Source organism: Nicotiana attenuata, chromosome 12 (assembly GCF_001879085.1).
Source record: "Nicotiana attenuata strain UT chromosome 12, NIATTr2, whole genome shotgun sequence".
In the NCBI taxonomy this organism is placed as follows: domain Eukaryota; kingdom Viridiplantae; phylum Streptophyta; class Magnoliopsida; order Solanales; family Solanaceae; genus Nicotiana; species Nicotiana attenuata.
In genome coordinates, this window is record NC_032000.1 from 38967556 (window position 1) to 38994931 (window position 27376).

General features: G+C 39.1%; 1 protein-coding gene across 1 annotated transcript; it reads right to left on the reverse strand.

Moving 5' to 3' along the window:
- LOC109236238 (protein GAST1-like) lies at positions 5182-6332 on the reverse strand. The gene is made up of 4 exons (XM_019402433.1): positions 6148-6332; positions 5892-5948; positions 5752-5785; positions 5182-5535 (listed from the first exon to the last, which is right to left on the reverse strand). Exons 1-4 carry the CDS (start codon positions 6301-6303, stop codon positions 5354-5356), a joined length of 429 nt encoding a protein of 142 aa, XP_019257978.1. The 5' UTR covers positions 6304-6332; the 3' UTR covers positions 5182-5353.

Here is a 27376-nt window from a genome sequence, read left to right on the forward strand (position 1 = left end):
CAAGGATAATTCCACAATATAATCGTGTTTTTTAACTCATAAAACTTACCTCCAGTCAATCTCCTTCGAATCCCCCTTCAAATGCTCCCAAGTAGCTCTCAAAATGCTCAAAAATGGTGAAAATTAACTTAGCCCCGCAGAACAAAAATGATTATAAAGAACCCTTCTGCCCAGACCTTTTCCGCTTCTGCGGTTAAATAACCGCTTCCGCGACACCGCTTCTGCGGCAAAAGTTCCGCTTCTGCGGAAATCACTAAGGCCCCCAGGAACCGCTTCTGCGACTCAAATTCCGCATTAGCGGTACCGCTTCTGCGGTCAACCTCCCGCTTCTGCGGAAGTCCACTTAAAGTCCAAATCTCGCTTCTGCGGCCTCCCCTTCGCACATGCGACCTCGCTTCTGCGGTCCAAATTCCGCAGAAGCGGAAATACCAGAAGCAGCACACTTTTCCCTTTTCACAAGTTCAAAACTTCCCGTTAACCATCCGAAATCACCCCGAGGCCCCCCGGGACCTCATCCAAAAGCACCAACACCTCCCATAACATCATCCGAACTTGTTCCAATCATTAAAACACCTCAAATAACACCAAAACCATCAAATTACATCGAGTTCAAGCCTAAGTTTTTCAAAAACTTCCGAAATGCACTTTCGATCAAAAACCCGACCAAACGACGTCCGAATAACCTGAAATTTTGCACACACATCACAAATGACATAACGAAGCTACAGCAACTCTCGGAATTCCATTCCGACCCTCGGATCAAAATCTCACCTATCAACCGGAATTCGTCAAAATACTAACTTCGCCAATTCAAGCCTAATTCTACACCGGACCTCCAAAATCGCTTCCGATCACACTCCTAAGTCACAAATCATCCAATGAAGCTAACCACATCATAAAGACTCCGATCCGAGCTCATATACAAATAAGTCAACTCTTGGTCAAACCTTTCAAATTCAAGGCTTTCTACTGAAACTGTTCTTTCAAATTCATTCCAAATTTTCTGAAACTAAAACCGACGATCTACATTAGTCATAATACATAACACGGGGCAAGTCATGCCCGAGAACTGGCGATCAAAGTGCAAAAGCTCAAAACGACCGGTTGGATCGTTACAAAAATGAAAAAGCTTCTGTTGTTCTAGGTGTGTTATGAATTCTCTTATTTCAGAAGTTACAGGCAGAGTTGGCATAAGAGCACTATATGCATCCCACAACAGTTTAAGTCTAGAATGATAAGCAGAAATACTGGAGGTACCTTGAGAAACTGTAGCAATTTCGCAATGAAGATTGTAGATCCTTGATCCATTGATTTTGTCAAAACGATCCTGTAAATCAGTCCAAACCTCATGAGCATTACTGGCATAGACTATCCGATTCACTAATTCCGGCGACACAGTGTTCATAATCCAATTCAAAACTGTGGCATTGACACGTTCCTAATCCTCGCCTAGATCATCAGTGAATTGATCCTTAGTGCGTGTACCATTTGTGAACCCTAGTTTTCGTTTAGCTTTCAATGCGATCTTCGTTGCTCTGCTCCAGACCGAATAATTCTCGCTCCCAATCAATCGGACTGAAATTATTACATTTACCTGCGCATCTGAAGGTTCTAGATACAACAGATGTCGCGGATTGTCAATATTCAATTCAGCCACTGTCAATTTACTCAGAGATTGGGGATTTGAGAATAGGCAAAGAACAATTGAAAATTCTCTCAACGATTTCACAGAACAACTCTTAAAACCAGAGACTCACAACTTCGATCGATTCTTTTCAGTTGATACCATGTTAAATCCACCATTACTGAGTGATGTCGAGCTCAGCTAAGAACGAAGATGAAAGCTATGGAGAGAAGCTTCTGGACAGTTGCATTTTCTCTATATTGAGAGAGAAAAAAATCAATTACAACAATTGATCCTTACAGATACATACACGTATATATACACTCCAAACCAGCTCACTTAATTAGTACTAACTCCAACACTAATTCTGTTATAACTAACTTCTAACCTCTAATTAAAACTATGCTAAAGTGACTGCCTGTCACTCAATACTCTGTCTCAGCTTCTCAGCTTCTCACTGTACACAGCTATCATTTTAGCACTTCAACAGTTAAAGCCTCAGCACCTCCTTGAACTTGATACCATTTATTTGATGTGCACTTAAAATATTTTTAGTCCAAATTATTTTTGAACTTGGCAGCCTCAACATCTTGAAACTCAAAGAAAGATAATTGTCGGTCAAACGATACAGGACAACCCAAAATGAAAAATTAATCTTATGCAGCAATCTTAATAACGTTCAAAACAAAATGAATAAAATACTTCCTTCGGTCCACAATAAGTGACCAATTTGCTTTGAGCACACTCATTAAGGAAATACTAAATTCTAGAAGAAAATAATTAGTGTGACTAAACTACCCTTCATTAAATGTTGCACCATAGTTATAGTAGCACTTACTTCTCTTTTCAAATGTGAGGAGTAAATAACTTTTTAGGGATACGTACATAAGAGTAATTTTGGAAAATCAAATTGAATTTTTTCTTGGATATATATATGGACACTTATTTTGGACCAAAATAAAACACTACTAAAAAATCAGGTTTTAGCGATGGACAAACTCTGTAGCTAAATAGAAAAATCCGTCGCTAATCTCATTTAGCGACGGATTAGCAACGGATTATCATGAAATTCTTCTAGCTACGAGCGCTTTAGCGACAGATTAGCGACGATATTCGTAGCTAATTCCAGTTTTTTTTTTTGTAGTGAAAAAGCAAATTAATCACTTATTGTGGACCGGAGGGAGTAGTAACCTAGTAGTGGCAGCGGCGGATCCACCATCATTTTATTCAAAACAGAACATAAATTTATGTATAAGAGTTCACTATAGTTACAACAAAGAGTAGATATGAACAAGGTTACTTTACAAATATAATGAGTTTAATGCTAAAAAATATTAAGGGATTTTTATCTAGCTATACTATAATAAAAATCTATTTACCTCTTTTATTTAGGTTCCTTATTAATTACTTTGTATATCTATATTTACAAGTTATATACAAAACCATAAAAAGAAGAAAATTCAAGATCCCTTAAATTTAGCCTATCAGTTACATGATACCCACCCCCCATTTTCAATAACCCCTACATTTAAGATTCTATTCCTTTTCCAAGGGATTTCAAAAATATTTTCTCTCTTTCTTAAAAATCACCCAAAATTTCTCTTAATTGTTTATAACCACTGTTAAAAAGGGCAGCCCGGTGCACTAAGCTCTCGTTATGTGTGGGGTCCGGGGAAGGGCCGGACGCAAGAGTCTATCGTATGCAGCCTTACCCTACATTTCTGCAAGAGACTGTTTTCACTGCTCGAACTCGTGACCTCCTGGTCACATGGCAGCTACGCCACGGCTAGAACCCGTGACCTTCTGGTCACTGTTATCCCCCCAAAATTATCGATTCTTTTCCTTTTCCAAAGCTTTTCAAACCCAATTTTCCTCTCTCTTACTAATCACCCAAAATATCTCTTTCTTATTGATATAATGCAGACAAAATTCGGAATATTGCTTTAGAATCAAGTTGTGGGTAAGTTTTGCATTTTGTTTTATTTCTTTCTAAATTTTTATTGTATGTGACTTGTATATGATACTTCAAACCAAAACAATACTTGATACAGTACTAATACAATTATAATAGATTTTTAATATAGAGTTGTGAATGAAACTTGAAAAAGATGAAGATCATAATTGTATCACAATTTTTCAGAAATGTATCGCGATTGTATTATAAATGTATATGTATCATAATTGTTGAAGGAATTGTATTACTAATGTATGATAATTGTATATTCATTGTATATTGTTACGATCGAGCAATTGTGAGTTCGTGACGAATTTCACAGTTTGTATCACAAATATATGATAATTATATATTGTTTTATTAGTATTGTGCGTGTATTATTTTGGATATTAATATACCATATAGATACAATTGTGATACAAATATGATATAATTATGTTTTAAGCATTGATGTATCCGATACAATTCAAATACAATTATGATACAACTATCATACAATTATCATACAATTCCTGAATATTTCTTCATTTTCAGTGTTGTCCAGTCTCCCAGCAAAAGAACGATGCAATTGATGATTTAATGATATAAAGCTGTCGGTGTAGGCATGTAAAATTTATTTAATTTAAATTCAATAAATAATTCGGATTATATTTTAAATATACTAGTCCAAATAAATATATAGACTAATATAATTGAATTAATTATATAATTAAGTCCAATATAATTGGGTTACTAATGATGAGCCCACTTCATTAGGCCCAAGATGTCATCTTCCTAGAGGCCCAGTTTGGTGCCACGCGTGAAATGACGTGGCACGGCAAGTCAAACGGAAGAGCCAATAGGATCATGCCATGTGTCAAAATGACAAGGCATGCCAAGTCACATTAAAAGGCCAATAAAACCGTGCCACGTGTGCAAGTGACATGTTTTGGCCAATCAAATGCGGCCTTGTCACACTTCAATTTGATTGGTCGGAAAGAGTTTGTTCTTATCATAACTATTCCCTCCCACAACTATAAATAGGGGTCTTCAGAACCCAGAAAAGACACCAGAAGTTATAACAAAAAGCAAGAGAGAGCTCGTGGATCAAACGCCGCAAATTTCTCTACAAGTCTTAAGTTCAAGAAATCAAGTTCAAGCTCAAGAACGAAGAACAAATCAAGATTCAAGGAGTACGAGTTCAAATCAAAGTTCGTGCTAGTTGAATTCGAGATCATCAATCGTAGCAACAACTACATATTCAAGATCAAGCTCAGAGGCCCTTGAATTTGTTTACTATTGGAAAGAAGAATCAGAGGATTCATAGAGATTGTACACTCACATATTTGAAATAGAATACTACGATAGTTGCAATATTTTTGGTCTTGATTTTATTTTCTCGACGCAAATTTATTGTCTACAGAGAGAAGATGGAGATTATGGGCATAGATTAAGGGATTTTGATGTAAAAAAAAAAGGAGAGAGAAGAGGAGAGGGAAAAAAAGGAAAGGATGTAATTGAATCCCTTAATTGAAGGCACTAATAATGGGGTGAGAGTGAGCAATCTACATAATTTGTAAGAGAAACCTAGATATTTATTAAAAATTAAAAAACATAGAGAATATAGGTAAACATAGAGAACATAGGTTGAATCCACAAAGTTTAAATGCTGAATTCATCTATGAACCAATTTCATTTCGATAATGACTTTCAATCATATGTTGGGCTAACAGAATTTATGACTACATTAAGGAATGCACACATCCATTTAGGAACTTAATTAGGAGGAAAATTAATTAAGGACATTTAGGGCCTCCTCTCTTGGTCTTCCAGTTATTGTAGCAAGGGCAAAATTGCTTGTTTCCATAGGTTCCTGGAGGCACACAAAGGCACTTCGCACAGCATTTTTGACAGAAAAACATGCATGGTTTCTTGAATGCTGTCTTTGAACATCTGTATATGCACCTCGCTCCACACTCTGCAAATTTATACAGACACGAAAAAAATTGCCTCAGTCATCTCTAACCACTTACTTCATCTTAGGGGAGTAGAAAATGACCCAGATGTTTAAAACTCGCCGAAAATTCAATGGGTTGAGCATTTCTAATAAATGAACTAATTGTGTAAATATTTTTTATTTCGTCAATACATATAATTTAAACTCTAAATTAGCCGAGCACCAGAATTCTCATACCTTGAGGATGGAGGCTACCAGGAGTGATACCATACTAGAAAAACAATTAAAGACGCAAGGGTTAGCGACTTAATTAGGATGAAAAAAGAAGTGTAGAATTCAAATTGCTGTTGATGCCTCTTTCTCCTAACAATTCTTACCATAAGAAAAGTATTGGGAGGTTGAGCCTGAGGTGCTGGAGGCTCTGCTATACTTGCCTGCAAAACATTAATGTAAGGCATGTAATGTCGCCAACAATCAGAACTGCTACTATTACTACGTCTCAATCTCAAATAAATTAAGATCGGCTATATGAATTCTCACCGTCCATATGTCACTTCTTTTAAACTCATTTTTGTCGTCATTAGTAACCAAAAGGAATTGATAAAAAAAAAAAAAAGAGGAATAGGAACTTACATGGGTTGAAACAAGAAGAACCATTAATAGAATAAGATGGAGTAGTATTACAAGACTAGGCTTCCTTTCCATTTTGTTTCTCCGTCGATACAAATTAATTGACCAAAGTGGGAAGTGGGAGGTGACTACAGGGAGATTGTTAGCTGAAGAATTCATAGGCAGTTATTAGTGGTTTGTCTATATATATGACGTTTGAGAATTTTATTGGTATATCATACTGTTCTCTCATCTCTGCATGGGGGAGGGTGCAATATGTTAAACAGTACATATCTGATAGCAACATTGTAACGTATTGCCAAACTTTCGGTTTTGTAAAATTACTTTTACATCCTCGTCCCTTCTTTCTTTTTTCTTTTTCCTTCAATTAATATTGTTGTTTTTGTTGCTCGTTTTGGATAAGCAAGAGCTTAATTCACTTTAATGGTTTTAAGATTTTAAGTTATATCACTAAAGGAATTAAAAAGGAGAAATAACTTTGTACTAAGAAGAGTCAAAGTACACCTAGGAGGTCTCATCTAGTAAAGAAAGTGAAAACTGTTTTGAGAAAGTGCAAAAGGTAAACATTTAATTGATGTAGAAAAAATGTGCCTTACTCATTTAAATTTCAAAATTTGTCATTTTTTAAACTATTGATAAGGTGTAAAAATTAATCATGAGAGCTTATAGAATATGTGTGGTTTCTATAACAAGAGCAAGAAAATTACGGAACTTAATATACGAAACTTAATATACGACACTGACGGGTCACTTGGTAGGATGTATTAGGAAAAATAATAGATGTATTAGTTTTGGTATTATTAATCCCTTGTTTGCTAGTGTTTTTCAATATAACCTATGTATAGCTAGTACTCGCTTATTAGTTATACACCATATTCAGTATTATTCTTTATACATAGCAAACCATAACATTAGCAATACCATGAGTTCTAACTTCTAATACATAGATAAGCATGTACGAAGACATAATTGTCCTTTCAAAACCTCTAGGATTTGTTTGGTAGCAGGGTACAGGGTAAGTTATTCATGTATTAGGAGTAACATAACTATATACCTGTTCGGTAGCCTTTAGTTACTGTATGGGTCGAAATCCGACCACCAGATGGTTATCATTAAAGGGAATGGTAAGGGGTCGACCAAGCCATGGTCGTGCCCACGAGACGTAATGGCGACGAGTATCTGGCCACTGCCGAGATCGAGCCATCAGAAGGCTTACACAGCAGGACATAATACTAGGGCGAGTGAGGAGAAGTGCAATCATGAGAGGGCACGTAGGTTAAGAACCGTTGGGTAAAAGGAGAAATTGACAATATATATAAGGAAGGTAAAGCAGAAAGGGAGGGGGGATCTTGAATAAGGAGAAAAAACGTAAGATACGGAAGAGACTTCCAAGGAACAAAGGAAGAAGTCTAGATTTTGGGCTACAAACCTTTGTAATCTCCATTGTTGAATCGACAAAGCTAGATCTCATAGTTATCAACGAGATTCCTTCCTTATCTTCTTTGCTTTTAAAAATATGGAACAGTACCTTGAAGATGTAAGCTTATTATTTACATTTAGTGCCTTTCAATCATTCTAAGAAATGTTGTATAAACTCGGTCTCTTTGATTTTAGTACCCATTATGCTTAGATATAAAGCCGATTATGTTTGGCTAAGATTTGCCCTCTATTTTATCATTAATTGGTTTAACTAAAAGGCTTAACACTTTTTGATCAAACAATTTGGCGCCGTCTGTGGGGATTTCTTAGTCAAATTCTTTAGTTTCCTTTAGATCTAGAACCAGCCAAGTATTACTTCCAGGCAGTTACAACCTCACCATCTCGGTGACAACTCCAACTTGGAAAGAATGGTGGATAAGTTTTTGAAATAACCGTATCAATATAGGTCAGATCCCTACACAAAATAAAAATTATGACCGATGTCTATACGAGACCCATGCCCCACCCGTAACAGTGGGTTTAGCAAGTCATATGCACGATTGAAGTAGAACCACAGTCACTATGTGCTTGGCATGACCGCGATCCCATGCGATGTATTCACCCTGTATATCGACCTGTACTTCCACCACTTGGGAAGGGATAATAACCTACTGCAGGACCCTTTGGAATATCAGGCATATCCCGCATTATTTTCGTATCACGCACGCTAGATGATTTATAATAAAGCATGACATATTTCCCTTATTGTTTACGCATATCGGACTGGGACTCAGCCTCGGTGTCCCAACGGGTGAGGTAAGCCCAACTCACGAGAAGTCTAGACGCAGTTAAATAGCGAAGCTAAACGTGGCTGCCAAATCAGAAACCACTATCCGAGTACTAGGCGGATCGAGTAACCCTACAACGCTGCCCCTCCTTTCACTGGCTTGCTAGGCCGAGGTAATAGTCAATTTCATTCGGGTTTATCCTTACTCTTTTGTTGGTTCGAAATAAGAACGCGAGCGCTCGCATAGGTACGCAAGCAAGGTACCAACGCTGCCGAAACACCCCAGAAAATGGTTTCGTAGCATGCCATCTCGCAAGTAATGACCGAGCAAAACCCTCTAAGCTGCAACGTATCACAAATAACAAAAATGGCTCGTTACAGATCAACTATCGAAAAACAATCTCCAGTAAAAGCAAAATCAAGCAAACTGGGACTCACCCATGAAACACGCGACATTCTCCAATAAAAGCAAAATTGAGCGAACTGGGACTCACCCAGGAAACGCACAACAATCTCCAGTAAAAGCAAAATCAAGCAAACTGGGACTCACTCATGAAACACGCGGCATTCTCCAATAAAAGCAAAATTGAGCGAACTGGGACTCACCCAGGAAATGCACAGTACTCTCCAGTAAAAGCAAAATTTAGCAAACCAGGACTTGCCCCGACGCACGCGTAAACAACACGGCGACGAATAATGTTCCCCAACGGAAATAACACAACGGGTTATAATTTCGACCTTGCTCGAGATAACACCCCTACGACTATCGACCTTCGCCAAAAGAGAAGTTCGACCTCGCTCGAATTCACAACGAGTTATAATTTTGAGCTTGCTCGAAATAACACCCTACGGCCATCAGCCTTCGCCAAAAGAGAAGTTCGACCTCGCTCGAATTCACAACGGGTTATAATTTTGACCTTGCTCGAAATAACACCCTTACGGCCATCGGCCTTCGCCAAAAGAGAAGTTCGACCTCGCTCGAATTCACAACGGGTTATAATTTCGACCTTGCTTGAAATAACACTCCTACGGCCATCGACCTTCGCCAAAAGAGAAGTTCGACCTCGCTCGAATTAACAACAGGTTATAATTTCTACCTAGCTTGAAATAACACCCCTACGGCCATCGGCCTTCTCCAAAAGAGAAGTTCGACCTTACTCGAATTCACAACAGGTTATAATTTTGACCTTGCTCGAAATAACACCCCTACGGCCATTGACCTTCGCCAAACGAGAAGTTTGACCTCGCTCGATTTCACAACGGGTTACAATTTCGACCTTGTTCGAAATAACACCCCTACGGCCATCAGCCTTCGCCAAAAGAGAAGTTTGACCTCACTCGATTTCACAACGGGTTATAATTTCGACCTTGTTCGAAATAACACCCCTACGGCCATCGGCCTTCGCCAAAAGAGAAGTTCGACCTCGCTCGAATACACATGGAAAAATTGACTTCGCCTAAATTAGTAGGTCGAAATTTAGTCCCGCTCGAGTATACAAGTCGGAACTGACTTCGCCCAAATATGGCGAAGCTAAATTCGACCTCGTCCGAATTAAGGTTAGTTCCGCCTGAGCTGGTAAATCGTAAGCCGACCTCGCCCAATCTCGCAAGTTCCAATTCACAATCAAAAGAGTTAGGGACTCATCACAGTAGAAATCAAAAGATACACAAATAAAGACGAAACAACTATTTTATTCAAATGTACATGCGCAACGGCCGCACCTTACAAAAGGCCGAAGTGGCCCCTTGGGAAAAGATGAAAGTACACAACGAAAGAAAAAAATAAAAACTAAGTACATAGGATGCAGCAAAAGCTTCACTCCGCATCATCCCCACCGCCGTTCTCCCCAACCTCATCATCATCATCAGAAGGGAGCTCGTCTTCGTTATCAATGCCCTCCCCAGCCTCCGAAGTCGCTGAGTCATATCCACAGGCAGTGCGAGCCTCGCGTGCCTTTGCCCGAGCATCTTCAAAGGTGGCCTCTGGGACAGTCCCCGCCTCCCACAAACCCTTGTAAATATCTCGTTGGGCCTCGGCGTGGACCCATAAATCATATAGGCGGCGTGGTATCGCGGTAGAGGCAGACTCGACCTGGGCCAACAGTTGTTCCTTCTCAGCCTCGAGCGCCACGACCCGGTCTCCTAGGCTCGAAGCCTCCCGGTCGATTTCACCAATACACTCCTCGAGCCGCGTCTCCCTCAGCGTGGCCGTAGCCCTCTCAGATTCCTGCTCAGATTGGAGGACGCGGATAGTGTCCTCCAGCGTCGCCGCCCTCGCTAAAGCCGATGTCCGAGCCTCCTCGGCACTTTCCATTTCGGCCACTTTCTTTTCTATCTCGACCAACTTCCCCATCCATTCTGCGCTCAAAGCTTCGACTCTAGTAGCATTCTGCTTGAGTTCTGCTTGCAGAGACAACACCTTCGCCTGAAGGTCCTCGCACTCCGCGGCAACCCCTTTGCCTACCTCGAATTCCTCGTCTTTGGTACGGAGTAGCTCCTCGAGCTCACTGCATCTGCGGATGGACTGCATCAGCTCTTGATCCCTTTTCTCCAACTCTTCCTTGATGGCTTGGGAGCCAGTACCCGCCCTGAGCCGCTCGTGCATCTCAGGGCATCTGTTGCGATACTGCTGATACTTTTCAAGCATCTGCAGGAAAACCTTGGCTAGAGTCTCGGCCCTGCAAGCACTCTCGATCTCCAGGATGTAAGACTAAAAACATAGAGAAGAAAGGAGTCGGTAAAGACCAAGGTCGCGAAGCAAAAAAAACAAAAAAAAAACAAACCCAAAAAAAAATGAAGAGGGAAACTTACCCTCAGGCCCATCGCAGCCACGCCGCGTGACAATTCAGCATCAGTGACATCCTGAAGAGCTCCGCTTTCTGCGGCAGAGCATATAAGGTCAAACTGCGGCACAAAATTCACCGTGTCTCGCAGAAGGTTGAGATCCGACGGAATTTCAAGTATTCGGTAAGGGCCTCCCGCTCTCACTACAGTTCGGGTAAAACCCTCGTCGAACATCCTAACGTCATCAGGATCGATGTCGGATTCAAACTCGTAATCATCAACCATGACGCCTTTTCCCCTCTCTTTGGCCGAAGAAGGAGTACGATTCGGCCGGGATGTCGAAGGACCGTCCAAGACAGCAATGGCAGCCTCGGAACACCGTCTTTCCGCCATATCTGCCTGTTGGCCGCCCACAACAAGCGTAGCCTCTACGGCCGGGTTGGCACCACCGCCGGGTTCGGGCACCGCCAAGACAAGGTCATCCCTCGAAGATGTTTCGGCTTGAGGAGCCGCTTCCAAACACCACCCTTCGTCTCTTCGACGGGGCCTCTCCACTACCGACGCTGGAAGATTCGCCCGTTGAACGGACGGTAGGAACCGGAGTCTCTAACTGAGGAGCAGTCTCCGCACGCACGGCTTCGGTCGCAGGCGCAGATTGGACAGCAGCTCCCGGCGCAGGCTGGGAGGCGGCTCTCGACGCAGGCCGGGCAAGGAGCGCCGGTTGACGGAATGCGAGCGGAGGAGCCCTCGTCCTTCGCACTCTCCCTGCTGACAAAGAAAGACGATCATATAACGACAAGGTTAAACCATGAGGCAAAGAGTAAATAAAAACTACAGCTGGCCGACTCACCAGTGAGAGGTTCATGCCCATATTTCTCATGGAAGGACGCCCACTCACGAATCCCCACTATATGAGGGAGAATTGCGCTCATCCACTCGCGGATATCGTCAACTAGCGGGGGAGGTAGTCTCCCGGCTATAAAACCAAAAACAAGTCCTTAGCAACATCACCTAAAGGAGAACGATCAACGACCGCCTTAAGAGGGATCACAAAATAAACAAAGGAAAACTCACGAGCAAAGTTCCACGTCTCTGGAAACCCTGCGGAGTCCGCCACAAAGTGCTCTGTCCGCACATAGAAGTAGCTTTCCCAAAAGCGGCGATTAGCCCTATCGTCCATCTTCACCACCAAACTCTTGGTTCCTCGATGGCGCATATGGATCATTGTACCCCGAAGAAAATGAGGGGCAAAGATGTGAAGCATGTGCCCTAAGGAAATTCCTCGCCCGGCAAGCTCCGTGTACTTGATCAGTATGAGGAAGAGTTTGTACGCGTACTGAGAGAGTTGAGCCGGGAACACTTCGTAGAAGCGGCAGAAGTCTACCACCAGAGAGGGGAGAGGAAGCATGTACCCGATGACAAAGGGGTACGCGTAAAATGCGCAGTATCCCGGGCGGTGCAAATGTACAATGTCCTTCCCCGCCGCCGGTACCATTTCGATATGAGCGGGGATTCCCTACTTGGCCTTGAGCGCCACAATCACCGCTTCATCCATGGTGGAAAGGACAGGCTCCAGTTCATTTCTGCCAGGACTGTTAAAGTCAGTCCTCATCTTCCTGGGGCGGGGTACTATCTCATCCATTGTCGGAAATCCCTCGTCTTCCACCACTTCCACTCCCTCTTCAAGAAGGGGCACGTCATTTTCCGGCGCCGGGGCTTCAACAAATCTATCAATCTGGGAAGATGTACCAGCCATTTGTTTGTCTTGATCGAAATAAACAGGAACGATGAAGGAAAAGAGAGAATGGTCATGTACAATTCCGACGAAAGCAGGAGTATGAAAAACTGAAGAAGGTGGGAGTTTGTAAAATTCTCTCAGATAAATTGAAAAGCATAACAATCAAATGGAAGATTCACCCTATTTAAAGTGCACGGGAAACGATACGGTGTCTGGGAAACGTGCGCTATAATGACACATAACAAGTATTCATGGTACCCTGAATCGATGTGACGATCTATCTATGAACCGACGTAACGGCCCAATAAAGTCCTTGAAGTGTCACGTCGCCACCACGCCATAAGGACCTCGTCCCTCACACCATGTCCAGATTTCTCCTAACTCTTGAATCATTAGAATCCGCCCATCGAGCTCGCCGAAAGGTGACCCCAACGAGCGGAGGGACTAAATGTATGGGTCGAAATCTGAACACCAGATGGTTATCATTAAAGGGAATGGTAAGGGGTCGACCAAGCCATGGTCGTGCCCACGAGGCGTAATGGCGACGAGTATCTCGGCCACTGCCGAGATCGAGCCATCAGAAGGCTTACACAGCAAGATGTAACACTGGGGCGAGTGAGGAGGAGTGCAGTCATGAGAGGGCACGCTGGTTAAGAACCGTTGGGTAAAAAGGAAAATTGATAATATATATATATATATATATATATAAGGAAGGTAAATCAGAAAGGGAGGGGGATCTGGAATAAGGAGAAGAAACATAAGATACGGAAGAGACTTCCAAGGAACAAAGGAAGAAGTCTAGATTTTGGGCTACAATCCTTTGTAATCTCCATTGTTGAATCAACAAAGCTAGATCTCATAGTTATCAACGAGATTCCTTCCTTCTTTTCTTTGCTTTTACAAATATGGAACAGTATATCGAAGATGTAAGCTTATTATTTACATTTAATGCCTTTTAATCATTCTAAGCAATGTTGTATAAACTCGGTCTCTTTGATTTTAGTACCCATTATGCTTAGATCTAAAGCCGATTATGTTTGGCTAAGATTTGCCCTCTATTTTATCGTTAATTGGTTTAACTAAAAGGCTTAACACTTTTTGGTCAAACAGTTACTTTGTACAAAAGTCAGCATAACTAATGTTATGTTTGGTTGCCTTTTTCACTGGCAGTATAAGTAATACATAGATAAGTTATACAACAACTATGTACATTACTATGCAAGGTAGAATATGGAATAACTAATACATGTATTAGTAATACATGGATTAAACAATCCTATAAAAACCCTCATATTTATTTTAAATTACACATTGTATAACTAAAATAAAGTAAACATTTAACATAAACTAATCTCTACATTACAATCCATAAATGACTAATCTATGCATTACTAATCCTTACATAACTAACCCTTTCATAATTAAATCATGTATAACAAAACACTGCATAAATAAACCCTGGATAACTAATACCTGTATAACTAATCCCTATATTACTAATACCTGCATAACTCTAATCAACAATCAAGCGACCCCTTAATACACCAAACCAAACAGTCGATAAGAAATAATCCCAAGCATAACGAATCCCAACATTACTAATACACCATATTCAATATCATTTTTTACACCCTACTCTTATATATACACCCTACCATACGACCCCTTATTGCATAGGCATAAGTACTCCACATATGCATTTGGTGTAAAAAAATGTACGTAGTAATCAATGCCGTATGTTTGATCGGAGATTACTAGTATTTCACCTTCATGCAGACAAATTGCAGCCTGCAATCTGAATTGAGGACTAGTTTTTGAGGTTATATAGCTAACCCTCGCGCCACAATCATTATCAGGTGAATTAGTAAGCACTGCAATTTGCCTGTTCCCACTTGGCAATTGTTGATTTTCAAATTAAAAGCACTTCTGATTAACCTTCTGAAGGGAACAAAATAAATATATTAAAATAAGTAAAAGAAATCAAATAAAAGTGGCAGAAATCAAAGGACTTGGGGGTCAATTTACTGTACGAGAAAACAGCCAAATATCCAAACTACACCATGAAAGTGAAAGGAGAAGCTCTCACATGTGCACCCTCACATGTTGCTGATAGGATTTATTGGTGCACAATCGTATAAAGGCCAATAGAGTACGCAACTAACATTCGCAAAAAAGGACAGATGAGAAACAATATTTATCATCTCCACTATATGTGTGATATATATATGCACCAGAACTTGTCTTCACGGACAGGTGGTGGGAAATTGGAAATAGCTTTTGCATGCCTATCTCTAATCTATCCAAATCTCGTGAACCATGTATGGAAACTTGGCATTTTCATAAGTTTTTGTTCTTTTGCTATCCTTCTTCTCTTTGTGTTTGCTTTGGAAGTTGGGGAAATTTAGGTTTATGTGAGTTAGAAGAAAATGAGCTTTGGTCCTTAGGGGTGGCAAAATGGTTAAAAGAAAGTATTTAACCACCCGTATTATCCACTAAAAAATGAGTTGGATAATGAACTTTTCAAAAACAGGTCAAATATGGATGAGAACCATATTATTCATTTAGAAAATAGATAACCAATGAGTCTAATTTTTAGAAAAGCCTCAAATTGACGGTTCCTCAAGTTAGGGAGACTAAGTATTCTCCAAAAAATGATCATATGCAAGAAGTCATGGATAATATGGTTACCCATATTATCCGCCGGTTAACCCGTTTTTTTATCCATATTAAATATGGGTTGGGTCGAATAATTTATCTGTTTTTTCATTATCCGATTTCGGCCCGAACCATATCCGCCCCGCCCCGCCCCGCTTGCACTCCTAGTCCTTACTAATTTCATAAACTAAGTTATGAGACGAAAATTGTTCAAATGGTATAAGAAGACAATAACCATTCCCTTTGCAATAAGAGACACTACAACTTGGAAGAGAATAAAAGGACATTTGGGTAAGCATATAAGTTGATCAAATTAGTTTACAAATATTTTTTAATTAACTTAAATATGATGAGTTTGGTAAACACCTAAAATACGTGCTTATAAGTCAAAATTAAGCCAAAAATCGTAAGTTAATTATCTTCACTTATGACTTTTTAGCTTATAAGTACTTTTAGTTTGACAAGTTATTTTACTATTTTATCCTTAATATTTTTTCTAATTCTCAAAATACTCTTGTCAAAACAGAATTCCTAACTTCCTCTCCATTCTATTTTCATTATTCGTTCTTCTCCGTTTACATACACTTTAATTTATAATTTTTGTATATAACTTTAAGGAGATACCAATCATGCTTAAAAAAAAACTACTTTCATCACTTTTAACAAACATATCAACTGCTTATTTTGTTGCTGTATTTTCATTGTTTCTTGAGTCGAGGGTCTATCGGAAACAACCTCTCTACCTTTATAAGGTAGGGGTAAAGTCTGCGTACTCACTACCCTCCTTATACCCCACTTATGAGATTACATTGAATTTTTATTGTTGTTGTTATTGTATGAAATAAAAATTCATTTCAACACCAAATAGTGATCTTTAGCACTTTGATTATCAGCTATTCCAATCAATTAACTCAAACGCGCTCTAGATAATCCTCAATACACATCCAAATGTTTTTGCTTGCTTTTAGTTCTACAGAACAAATAGACTGGTGCGGGGCAAGTGCACAGATAGTTATTCTTAGGGATGCTATTTAGAGATTAACCAGTACTTTTTGTCTTGCAATTTTAAACTAAAAATCTTAACTTCAGGGCAATTAAGGATATTTTTGTCCTGAAAATTTGAAGTGAAAAATTAAAATTCAGAACGTACTGGCTAATTTCTAAATAACAACCCTTTAGAGTGCTACGTGGTGCGATTTATACACCTGGTGCTTGAGCTAAGCCTGGAACTGGCCCAACTGATTCTTTGGACTTGGGTTTTTGGCCCAGTCGCTAACTTGCGGATTGGTCCAGGCTCATAACTAATCAATCCTCAATGCACATCCAATGATTTCCGTTCTCCAATCTCCAACACCTTCTAATTCCTAATGGTTGACCAAGGAAACAAACTATAGTCTATAGTCTTTTCAGGTAAAAATTGCACGTGGTGTCTTATTTGGTCACCCCCATTTAACTTATATCCATTTCTTTTGAAAGTTTTAACTTGTACCCACTTTTTAAACAACTTCAGCCCCCTTTCTCCTCCTCCTTCTTCTTCTTCTTCTTCTTCTTCTTCTTCTTCTTCTTCTTCTTCTTCTTTCTTCTGTTGTTGTTGGTGCTGCTATGAAACTTCAGTTCATGAGATATTGCCATAAGTATGTTTATCAGATTATTTAAAAATAAATTATAAATAATTACGTAAGTTAGTAGACAATAATTTGTGAATATTTCCACGTACGGGAAGTTTAAGGTCACACTTAGTGATTCTTTTCATGATAATTCTGTTCTTTTCACGTTTATTGTTTTCAAAATTTATGATTTAGATACTGTTGGCAATCTGATTATTTTATAGTAGTAATACACTATGAAAGAATAAGGTGATTATTTATCAAGTATGTTAGAAAACTTTTTTAAAAACTTCAGCTTATATAGTGTTGAAGTTTTTACAAATGAACTAAATAACTTCGGCATCTTCTGCCGAAGTTTTTGAAAAAGCTTTATGACAAAACTAATGAATCTAGGACAAAAAAAACTTCAGCTTATTTAGTGCTGAAGTTTTTACAAATGAACTAAATAACTTCAGCATCTTCTGCAGAAGTTTTTGAAAAAGCTTTATGACAAAACTAATGAATCCAGGACAAAAGAACTTCAACTTATTCTGTGCTGTAGTTTTTATAAATGAATTAAATAACTTCAGCATCTTCTGCTGAAGTTTTTGAAAGAGCTTAATGACAAAACTAATGAATCTAGGACAAAAAAAACTTCAGCTTATTTAGTGCTGAAGTTTTACAAATGAACTAAATAACTTCAGCATTACAAAACTTCAGCTACTAGAATGCTTAAGTTCAGCAATTACAAATAAAAACTTCAGCAAACAGAGAACAAAACTTCAGCACTATAATGCTTAAGTTCAGCAATTACAAACAAAAACTTCAGCACACTTGGTTCATCAATTTTTGCTACTTCAGGCCCATCTACTAGAATGCTGAAGTTTGCGTGATTGCCTTTGCTATTTCAGGCCCGTATGCTGAAGTTACGCGAAAAAGTGGGTACGCTTGCAATTTTTTTTGCAAAGCGGGTACAAGTTAAAACGTGACCCAAAAAGCGGGTATAGATGCAAATGCCCCGTCTTTAAGGCACAAGACGACTTTTTCCCCTTCAGAACGCAGAACTTAAATTCTTCTTTCCCTTAACTTAACTAGAAAATATGGGGTTATACCAATGCATCATATACTCTTAATCATAATGTGATATTATCTGTTTCGGGTTAAACTTGCACGGATCCTATAAATGAAAATTAAATTGGGATTCCTACATAAATACGATCAAATTCAACGTTTACTTTTTTTAGCCGATATACATAAATTATACAATGATTATATATATTTGGCTGAATTCATATGTAGCCCTTTAAACTTGTCCATTTTTTCCATTTAGACATTTGAACTAAGAGGTGTACCTATTGGACACCTCAATCCAAATTATATTGTGTAATTGAACACACATTGCTGGCATGGCACATCATGTGTAGTACACTCTCCTTTCAATGACCGAAAAGTCCTAACCTTTATTTTATATATTTTTTTATTTTGTCTCCTTCAACCTCAAATTTTCCACCACCATCTTCACTTCCTCCCGCCACCATTCCTACCACCTCCAAAAAAAATTCCCTTAAATGGTATTAGCTTTTCTTCTTCTTTTTTTCCCTCCTCTTCATCACATAAAATTTGTCTCTCCCTTTTATCAAAATTACCTTAAATTTGTCTTTCCCTAAAACCACCACTGCCACCCTTGCCGGCGAAATTCAGACCACCAGCGATTACCTTCTTCTTTCCCTCGCCTTCTTCTTTCTTCCCCACGTATATAAAACCCATTTCTTTCTGATAACCTACTTCTATAGCCATTGACACACACACTTATTGATGAATGCTTTGAAGGTTTTATTGGGTATGGCATAATTAAAAGTTGAACAAGTTTGATTCCATGAATCAACAAGATTCATAGATCTCAGTTTTCTGAAATTTGTAGTATATAAATCTGCTAGAAATTAACTTAAATTAACAATGTAAAATGTAGTATAAAAGAACATAGAATTGAGTACATTGAAATGATGAAGTTGGACGGCAGTGGGTAGCTGTTTAATCAGAAAATGGGGTAGTTTGCTAGTGGTCGCGTCACGATGGCATAAGGTATTTTCATATGGGGGATTGGGCGTTTAATGAAGGATCCCAAAGGCAAGGTGGAAGAAAAGAGTGCGCTGATATGTCATTTTCTCATTTGTAACACTGCCATGTCAACATCATTTGAACCTCACACATGAAGTATTTTGGCTTGCTGCAAAAAATATGTTCAACGACACAATATAATTTGAGCTCCAGTGTTTAATAGGTACACCTTTAATTTAAGTGTCCAGATGGAAAAAATGGACAAGTTTAAAGGGGCTATATATGTATTCGGCCTATATATTTTTACATATATTATATATCTGCTGACTATATTATTTTTAATTTAAAAGATTAAGCGGCCAGCTATGTAAATTCTTCAATTAATAAAAATATGCTCCTTTTTTATTTTCTTATTTTTCTTGCGCTATCATCGTGAAGCTAAAATGAGAACTTTTGCTCATTGCTTCTCCCAAAAAACAAAAACAAAAAACCACTGTCCATGTACCTCTATTCAAGTTTTTGATTGAAATGACACATTGGCTGTGTCGTTAGAATAACATGATTTGAATAAGTAGTGTTAGTTTAATAATCGCGGGGTGAGAACAACATTAGCGTACATGTCAACAATGCAGCGGAAGAATCGTTGAACTCACCACCAAAATAATAGCCCCAAGTCGTATTCTGAATCTCCAGGAAACAGAGTTTTTGTTCACAAACTAGATGCCTAAAGTTTACTGTGTTCTTTCTTTTTCTTGCCAGAGAGAATTCCTGTACTGAAGAGAAATATATAGAAAAGAGGAGATGAAAAGAACTGCCGATCAATTTCTTCTTTCCACGTTGCCACTTCTTTTTAATGTGTGGAACTTCTCCTATCCTTATGAGAGTTAATTAACTTCACTGATAATATTAACTTCCATCAGCCTTATCTCTTATAAGTGGGCAGGTCAGTTCACATGGACGACCCGTAACTTAAACCCAATATCCTACATCTCTCACTCCGCATATGGTGGACTAGATCCAAGCTAGTACCATAGCAATAACAAACGTAATTCATACTAGCAAAAATTTCATGCAACCTACGAGCATTAAGAGCTATAATATTCTTAAACCCTTTAACGTTTCTTAACAAATCCATGTAGAAATCCAATCACATGTGGAAAGGATTCAATACTAACATGAGGATCTTATTACTCGCTATACCCCAGACATTACCCGCTACTCCAGTAGCTAGTTATCCGATCCCTCATCCTCGAAAGAGGTGAACTCGAGTTCATGTTCAACTTTGTATCCATAATTACATTTGATACCCTCATGGTAAGTGTAATGGTCGACCTATGAATACAAGTTAAATTACTAAATTTTAAGTTGTATTCCCTTTCTACTCGAATCTTTCCATTCCAAAGCAACTACTTTCCTAGACATGCACTACATTGCCGAATCACTCATGACTATTAGTGACATACTAAAGTAGCAACACTGATTGGCACTTCAAGAGACAGTAAAAGGTCAAAGGGTATTTCAATAAAAGTTAATGTAACTTCTTTGGGATCTCACACAATGAAGAAGCAGGGATTCATTCTTCAACTATCCCATTGGTCGATAGCACACGTGGTATGAAACACATGTTACAGTGTTCTCACCTTATATTGGCATATGTGTCTTATTCTTTTAATCATTCAACACCGTACATATCTTAGTCTAGACACCTCCAAATGTCTAACCCGAGTTTCTCACTTTAATAATTCTCAAATCCAACTTTTTGGAGAAACTCGTATTTGGCTTACAAAATAAGTCATAATCGAATATTAAAATTCGTAAGCCTAACTAGTTGTCAAGACCGATCTTAATAAGTAAATATAACCTCGCATTATCCAAGGTTCTATAAGGTCTCATATCTTCACGATTCTTAACGTAAGAGGCGATTGCTCATGTGAGAGAGCCAATCTCGCGACTTGTTCGACACACTTTTTATCAACAAAACATCACCACATGTATACGAGATATAAGCATAAATTAAAAGTCAAATATCGATGAGCATATTATAATAATCAAGTCATTTTACAAACATAAATATATATTCATATCCTTCGCAAACCTAGAGCCATTATATGTTTCTCAAATTAGTCTCTAGATATTGCATTTGTAAAAGGATTAGCTATCATATTTCGCGTAGACATGTACTGTAAATTTATCTCTCCACTAGCTACCATGTTTCTCACAAAGTTATACTTGATGTCAATGTGTTTCGTATTGCTGTGATACTTAGGATCTTTTGTGTATGCAATAGCTGCTTGACTATCACAATATATAGTCATGGGACCCTATGAGTTCTTTGTAATATCCAAATGTTAAAAGAATCTCTTCAACCAAACAACTTCTTGTACTGCAGACACATAAGCCACAAACTCAACTTCCATCGTCGAAAGGGCAGTACAAGTTTGTTTCTTACTTTTCCATGAAATAGAACCACTATTAAGTAAGAAAGCATAACCGGATGTTGATTTTCTATCATTCCGGTCACCAGCCCAATTAGCATATGTATATCCTTTCAAGAATAAATCATTTCCACTGTAACATAGTGAATAATCTGCAGTTCCCTTCAGGTATATGAAAATTCTCTTCACAGCTTTCCAATGATCTCTTCCAGGATTGGATTGATACCTGCTAACCATACCTACGGCATAACAAATATCTGGGCGAGTACACATCATAGCGTACATCAAGCACCTTACCGTACGTGAATACGGAACTCGAGACATGTCTTCCTTTTCATTTACAGTCTTGGGACACATTTCAAGGTTTAAAGTTTCACCTCTCGCTATAGGAGTATCGATGGATTTGCAACTATTCATGCGGAAACGCTCCAAAATTTTCTTTATATAAGTTTTTTGAGATAGACTCAATAACTTTTTGGAATGGTCTCTTTGGATCTTAACTCCAAGGATATAGTCTGCCTCACCCATATCTTTCATATCAAATGATTTTGAAAGCCATGACTTGATAGTTTTCAAATACTCTAAATTATTTCCGGCTAATAAAATATCGTCCACGTAAAGAGAAAGAATTACAAACATCCTATTGGACTTCTTCACATAAATGCAATGGTCTTCACTGATCATGGTAAAATCATACAAGATCACCTCTTTGTGAAATCTCAAATACCATTGCCTTGAAAATTGCTTCAGGCCATAAATAGACCTTTTCAATTTACAGACCTTCTTTTCTTGGCCTTTAACGATGAAACCTATAGGTTGTTCCATGTAGATTTCTTCGTTTAGTTCTCCATTGAGAAAAGATGTCTTTACGTTCATTTGGTGTAATTCTAAATCCAAACGCGCAACAATAGCCAAAAGTAAGCGAATTGAGGTAAACTTCACAACTGGTGAAAATGTTTCTTCATAATCTATTCTAGCTTCTTGAGTAAAGCCTTTTGCCACTAATCGTGCCTTGTATCTTTCTATTGACCCATCCGCTTTGCATTTAACTTTGAGAACCCATTTGTTCCCAATGGCTCTACGGCCGGGCGAAAGGTCAACTAGATCCCAAACTTTGTTGGTTTTCATGGACTCTAATTCTTCTTTCATTGCTTTCATCCACTCATCTTTTCTAGGGCTCGATAAAGCCTCAGCCACAGGCTTGGCTCATCCATTTCTGTGGGAGACACCAAGAAAATGTAATCTTCTATCTCATAAGTACGTTTGGTTGTATTTTTCTTGGTACTCTTTCGTAGTTGAAATTCACGTTCGTCAAAAGGATTTTGGGATTGAGAGTTCCTACTCCCACTCGGATCAAGAATAAGATTTTGATCAATTTGATTATCAACTGTGTCAGAAGACACTTGCTGACTATCTGAGTTCATCATTTCATAAAGAAGCTCTCTATTCTTTACCCTGCCCTTCTTTGGAAAATCATTTTCCAGAAATGTGACATCTCGTGATTCAATCTCAGTAACACTTCCATCCTCTAATTCACCAATGGACACATACCCTTTGGAGTGTTCTAAATATCTTATAAAAATACATTTCTTGCCTTTTGGACCTAATTTACCAAACTTGCTAAAAGAATATTTTACATATGCAGCACAACCCCAAGGTCTTAAATCATTTAAGTTTGGTTTGTGACCAGTCCATAACTCATAAGGAGTGGAAGAGACTGATTTAGAAGGCACTTTGTTCAATATGTAGGCTTTAGTCAATAATGCATCTCCCCAAAAGGATATAGGTAAATTTGCTTGCGCCATCATGGACCTTATCATGTCCAGTAGTGTTCTATTCCTCCTTTCTGCTATATCATTTTGTTGAGGTGTGTGATAAGCTAGGATTTTACCATGATTATACCCCTTTCGTGCTATTGCTTTTGTTACAAATTAGCACAAAATAGTCCCAAAAGGCTTACAAGTTGCGCTTGATTGCAGGTTTGAGCGACAAGATGACAAATGTCAAAGATCGGCTCAAAACAGAGTGAAACCTGCCAAGTGTCGAGAACAAGTGAAGTGGGGAACAGGAAGACCTAGCGCGGACCGCACTGATTTGCCACGCGGCCGCGCTAGGAGATTCAGAGAGGGGTAATTTGAGGTGCAAGCCACGCGGCCGCGCTCCATTTCTGCGCGGTCCGCGCAAGGGATGTTCAGAGAACCACTAGTGCAGGCTTCAGTCCCACGCGGCCGCGCTACATATCAGTGCGGTCCGCGTCAAGGAGATTCAGAGACATGGAGATTTGGCCAAGTCAAGCTATGCGGCCGCGCCGCATTCCTGCGCGGTCCGTGCCGACCCTCCGCCGCGGACGCGCGACATTTCTGCGCGGTCCGCGGCCCCAACTTCAGAAGAGATTTGAGAGTTCAAAGAGCCTACGCGGCCGCACTACTTTTTTGCGCGGTCCGCGCTGACCCCGCAGGGGTATTTTTGTCCAGATTTTCCAGCTGGGTATAAATAGATCGTTTTACCATTTTTAGGTCAAGTTTTAGATTCTGAACAGGAGCTGCGCTCGTGAGAACTATTGTGTAGCCTATTTTGGCAATTTTCCTCTTCAATATCATCATTTTTAATTAGTAATCAATCATTATGTTATTTTCATCATCTAGTTCTACTGTTTCTTCTTTAATTATGTCTAGCTAAACCCATTAGCTAGGGTTGTGGCTCAACCCTAGTGTGGGTAGTTAATGGGTGTTGTATTCTAGGGTGAGATTGAGATTGGGTATTTGTTATTTGGGTTGATTTTGTGTTTCAATCTAGAATTTATGGTTGCAAACATGAATTCAAGCTTAGTGGGTCTAACTCTTCTTGAGAAAGAGAGTCATATGACCCTAAAACTTAACCCAACAAGGAATTGAGATGGACCCATGAGAATGGTAGTCCCAATTAACGGGTTAAACCTCGAAGGAGTAACTACCCTACTTGAGCCCTAGTTGCCCGGTCTAATTGGCCTACCTAATTGGTCTCGAGAGAGTCAATTGGGCAAAATCGTTTTCTCTACCGAGAGGTGTGAGAATGAGTGCAATTGTGCAACGGCTATAGCAATAAACCCAGATTTATCAATCTCCCCTTAGTAGCTTCTACCCGCTAGCTAGCTACCTAGGTAGTGTCACGACCCTAGTGCTTTTTTCCTATATTAAGCACAACTTAGCGATATTTCCTTAGCATAATTTAGCTTTAATCCTTAGATTACAATAGTAGTTTTAAATATAAAAACCCCCAAAAATGTTAGGAGTGCAATTAGAAGTACAAACGCAATTCTAGGCTAAACAGGCAATACAACTCCATTCCAATCTCCCTGTGGAAATTCGAACCCGATCCACTATTCGGGTATTAGTTATTGCTACCCACTCTTCCTACCATTGTGTAGTGTTGAGACGGCCACGATCAGTATGTAAGGAATAGTTAACTGTCTGGTGATTCCCTTTTCATTACACAATTCTTCAAACTGATTTGATAGATATTCACGCCCTCTATCGGTTCTTAAGGTCTTAATCCTGTTATCTAATTGATTCTCAACTTCATTCAAATATTTCTTAAAGCATTCTAGTGCTTCAGATTTATGAGAAATCAACTAGACATAACCAAAGCGCGTGAAATCGTCAATAAACGTAATGAAATATAAAGCACCAGACCTAGCCCTCACATTCATTGGACCACAGATATCAGAATGGATTAATTGCAATGAAAAATTAGCTCTCTTAGCCTTTCCAAATGGTTTACGTGTAATCTTTCCAGCAAGATAATTTTCACAAGTTGGCATTTCAATTTTAGAGAAAGAACCCAAATGTCCTTCCTTAGCCAATCTGTTCATTCGATCCTGCCCTATGTGAGCTAATCTTGCATGCCATGTAATAACATATGTTACTAGAATAACATGCCATAACACAATGGTCAACATAATAGTTATACGTAGAAGGATTACAATCTAACACAATAAAACCATCATAACGATGTCCAAAATCATAAACAATATTGTCAAGAGTAATTCTAAGACCATTGCGACTAAAATTCAAATTAAAATCTAAATCTAGAAGAACAGATACAGAGACTAAGTTTCTTCGAATCTCTGAAACATATAGGACGTCATGAAACGTCAAAGATCGGCCACCACGCATGTCCATTCTGCAAGTTCCTATCCCTTTGACTTCAAGCTTTGCATTATTTCGCACATATACATGGTTTGATCCAGGTGGAACTCGATGAAACTCTATAAACGCTTCTCTATCGCGGCTCACATGGTCGGTGGCCCCTGAGTCTACAAGCCACACAGGATAAGATTCAGTTAGTATAACAGTGCTAGAAACATATATAGCACTAAGAGATGCTACCTTTTTTGGCTTAGTGCACTCACGGGCAAAATGCCCTGGAACTTGGCAATTATAGCACTTCATCTTGCTCTTGTCTTTCTTCTTGTAGAACCATTTTTCTTTTTTTGGAATTTGGCTTGTTTCTTTTCTTGGAGGATCCTTCCCCGGTCTCCTTATCCTTTTCGTCATATTTCCAGTTTCTCTTGGGCTTGAAGCTTGATCTCTTTGTACCACTTGATTCTGCCACAAAGGCATTAGGTACAGCTTTAGTAGCACCAAGCCGCCCGTCTTCAAGCTCCACATGACGGGCAACATCACCAAAATTTTTGATGTTATCATTGTGGGTCAAGTTAACCTTCAGATGTTCCCAATTATTGGAAAAAGACCGAATTACTGCCTGAACTTGCTGCTCATCAGAGAGAACATGGCCAACACTTTTGAGTTGAGCAATCATATTTGACATCACTCTTAGATGTTGCTTGACATGTGATCATGACGCTTTTTGTACGTGTCAAACTTGATTGTCAGTTGTCGAAGGCGAGTCGCAGTTGTAACCCCATATGCCTCTCTTAAATGTGCCCACATGGCTTGAGCAGTAGGATATTGCTCACATTCGTGGATGAGATCATCAGCAACTGAACTTACAATAATTCCACGTGCAGTAGAATCTTTCTTTTTTCAAATATTGTAAGTTTCCAGATCCCTCCTGTGTTGGGCAGTATTACCCTCCTCTGGGTGACTCATAACATGTTTAATACTTTCAAGAGCATCTTGCTCTCCGAGTACATACCACATCTTACGACTCCAGATGTCGTAATTTTCACCATTCAGTTTGTCACCCTTGTTCAAGTCAAAAATGATACTTTTCGATGCCATGTCTGTTATTAGAGATAATATTACAAGCTTAACTCATCAATATATACTGCAGTTAATTTATGCATGTGATTACACACTCAGGAAAATTAATTATAATACTAATTTTACATTTAGTATAGAATCGAAAGGTCACTATGTTTCCATTCATCATCTATATCTAAATATTTTAATTAATATTAAAATCACTTCTTAGTGTGTGTATTGGTCAAAATCTGACCGCTGTGGTCGACCCAACTGGGATCCCGCCCAAGCGGCGGGACGGTGAAAGACGTCATAATTTGCTCCAAATCACGTACTCATAGTGCCCGCTAAGTCAAAGAACAATACTCAGGGAACGACGAAAACGGACGTGGTATGAAGGAGCATTGACCCAATAACATAGCAAGGACTCCATGACTATATATAGGGAGGGAACCTTCCTAGAAAATGGGGATTTTTTTCTCTTTCTCCTCTCTCTGTAATCTTCTTAGCAAAATGAAGACAAAACAATTTTCGATACATGATGTAAACTGATTATCTCCATCGATTGGTGAGAGAAGAAATGAAAA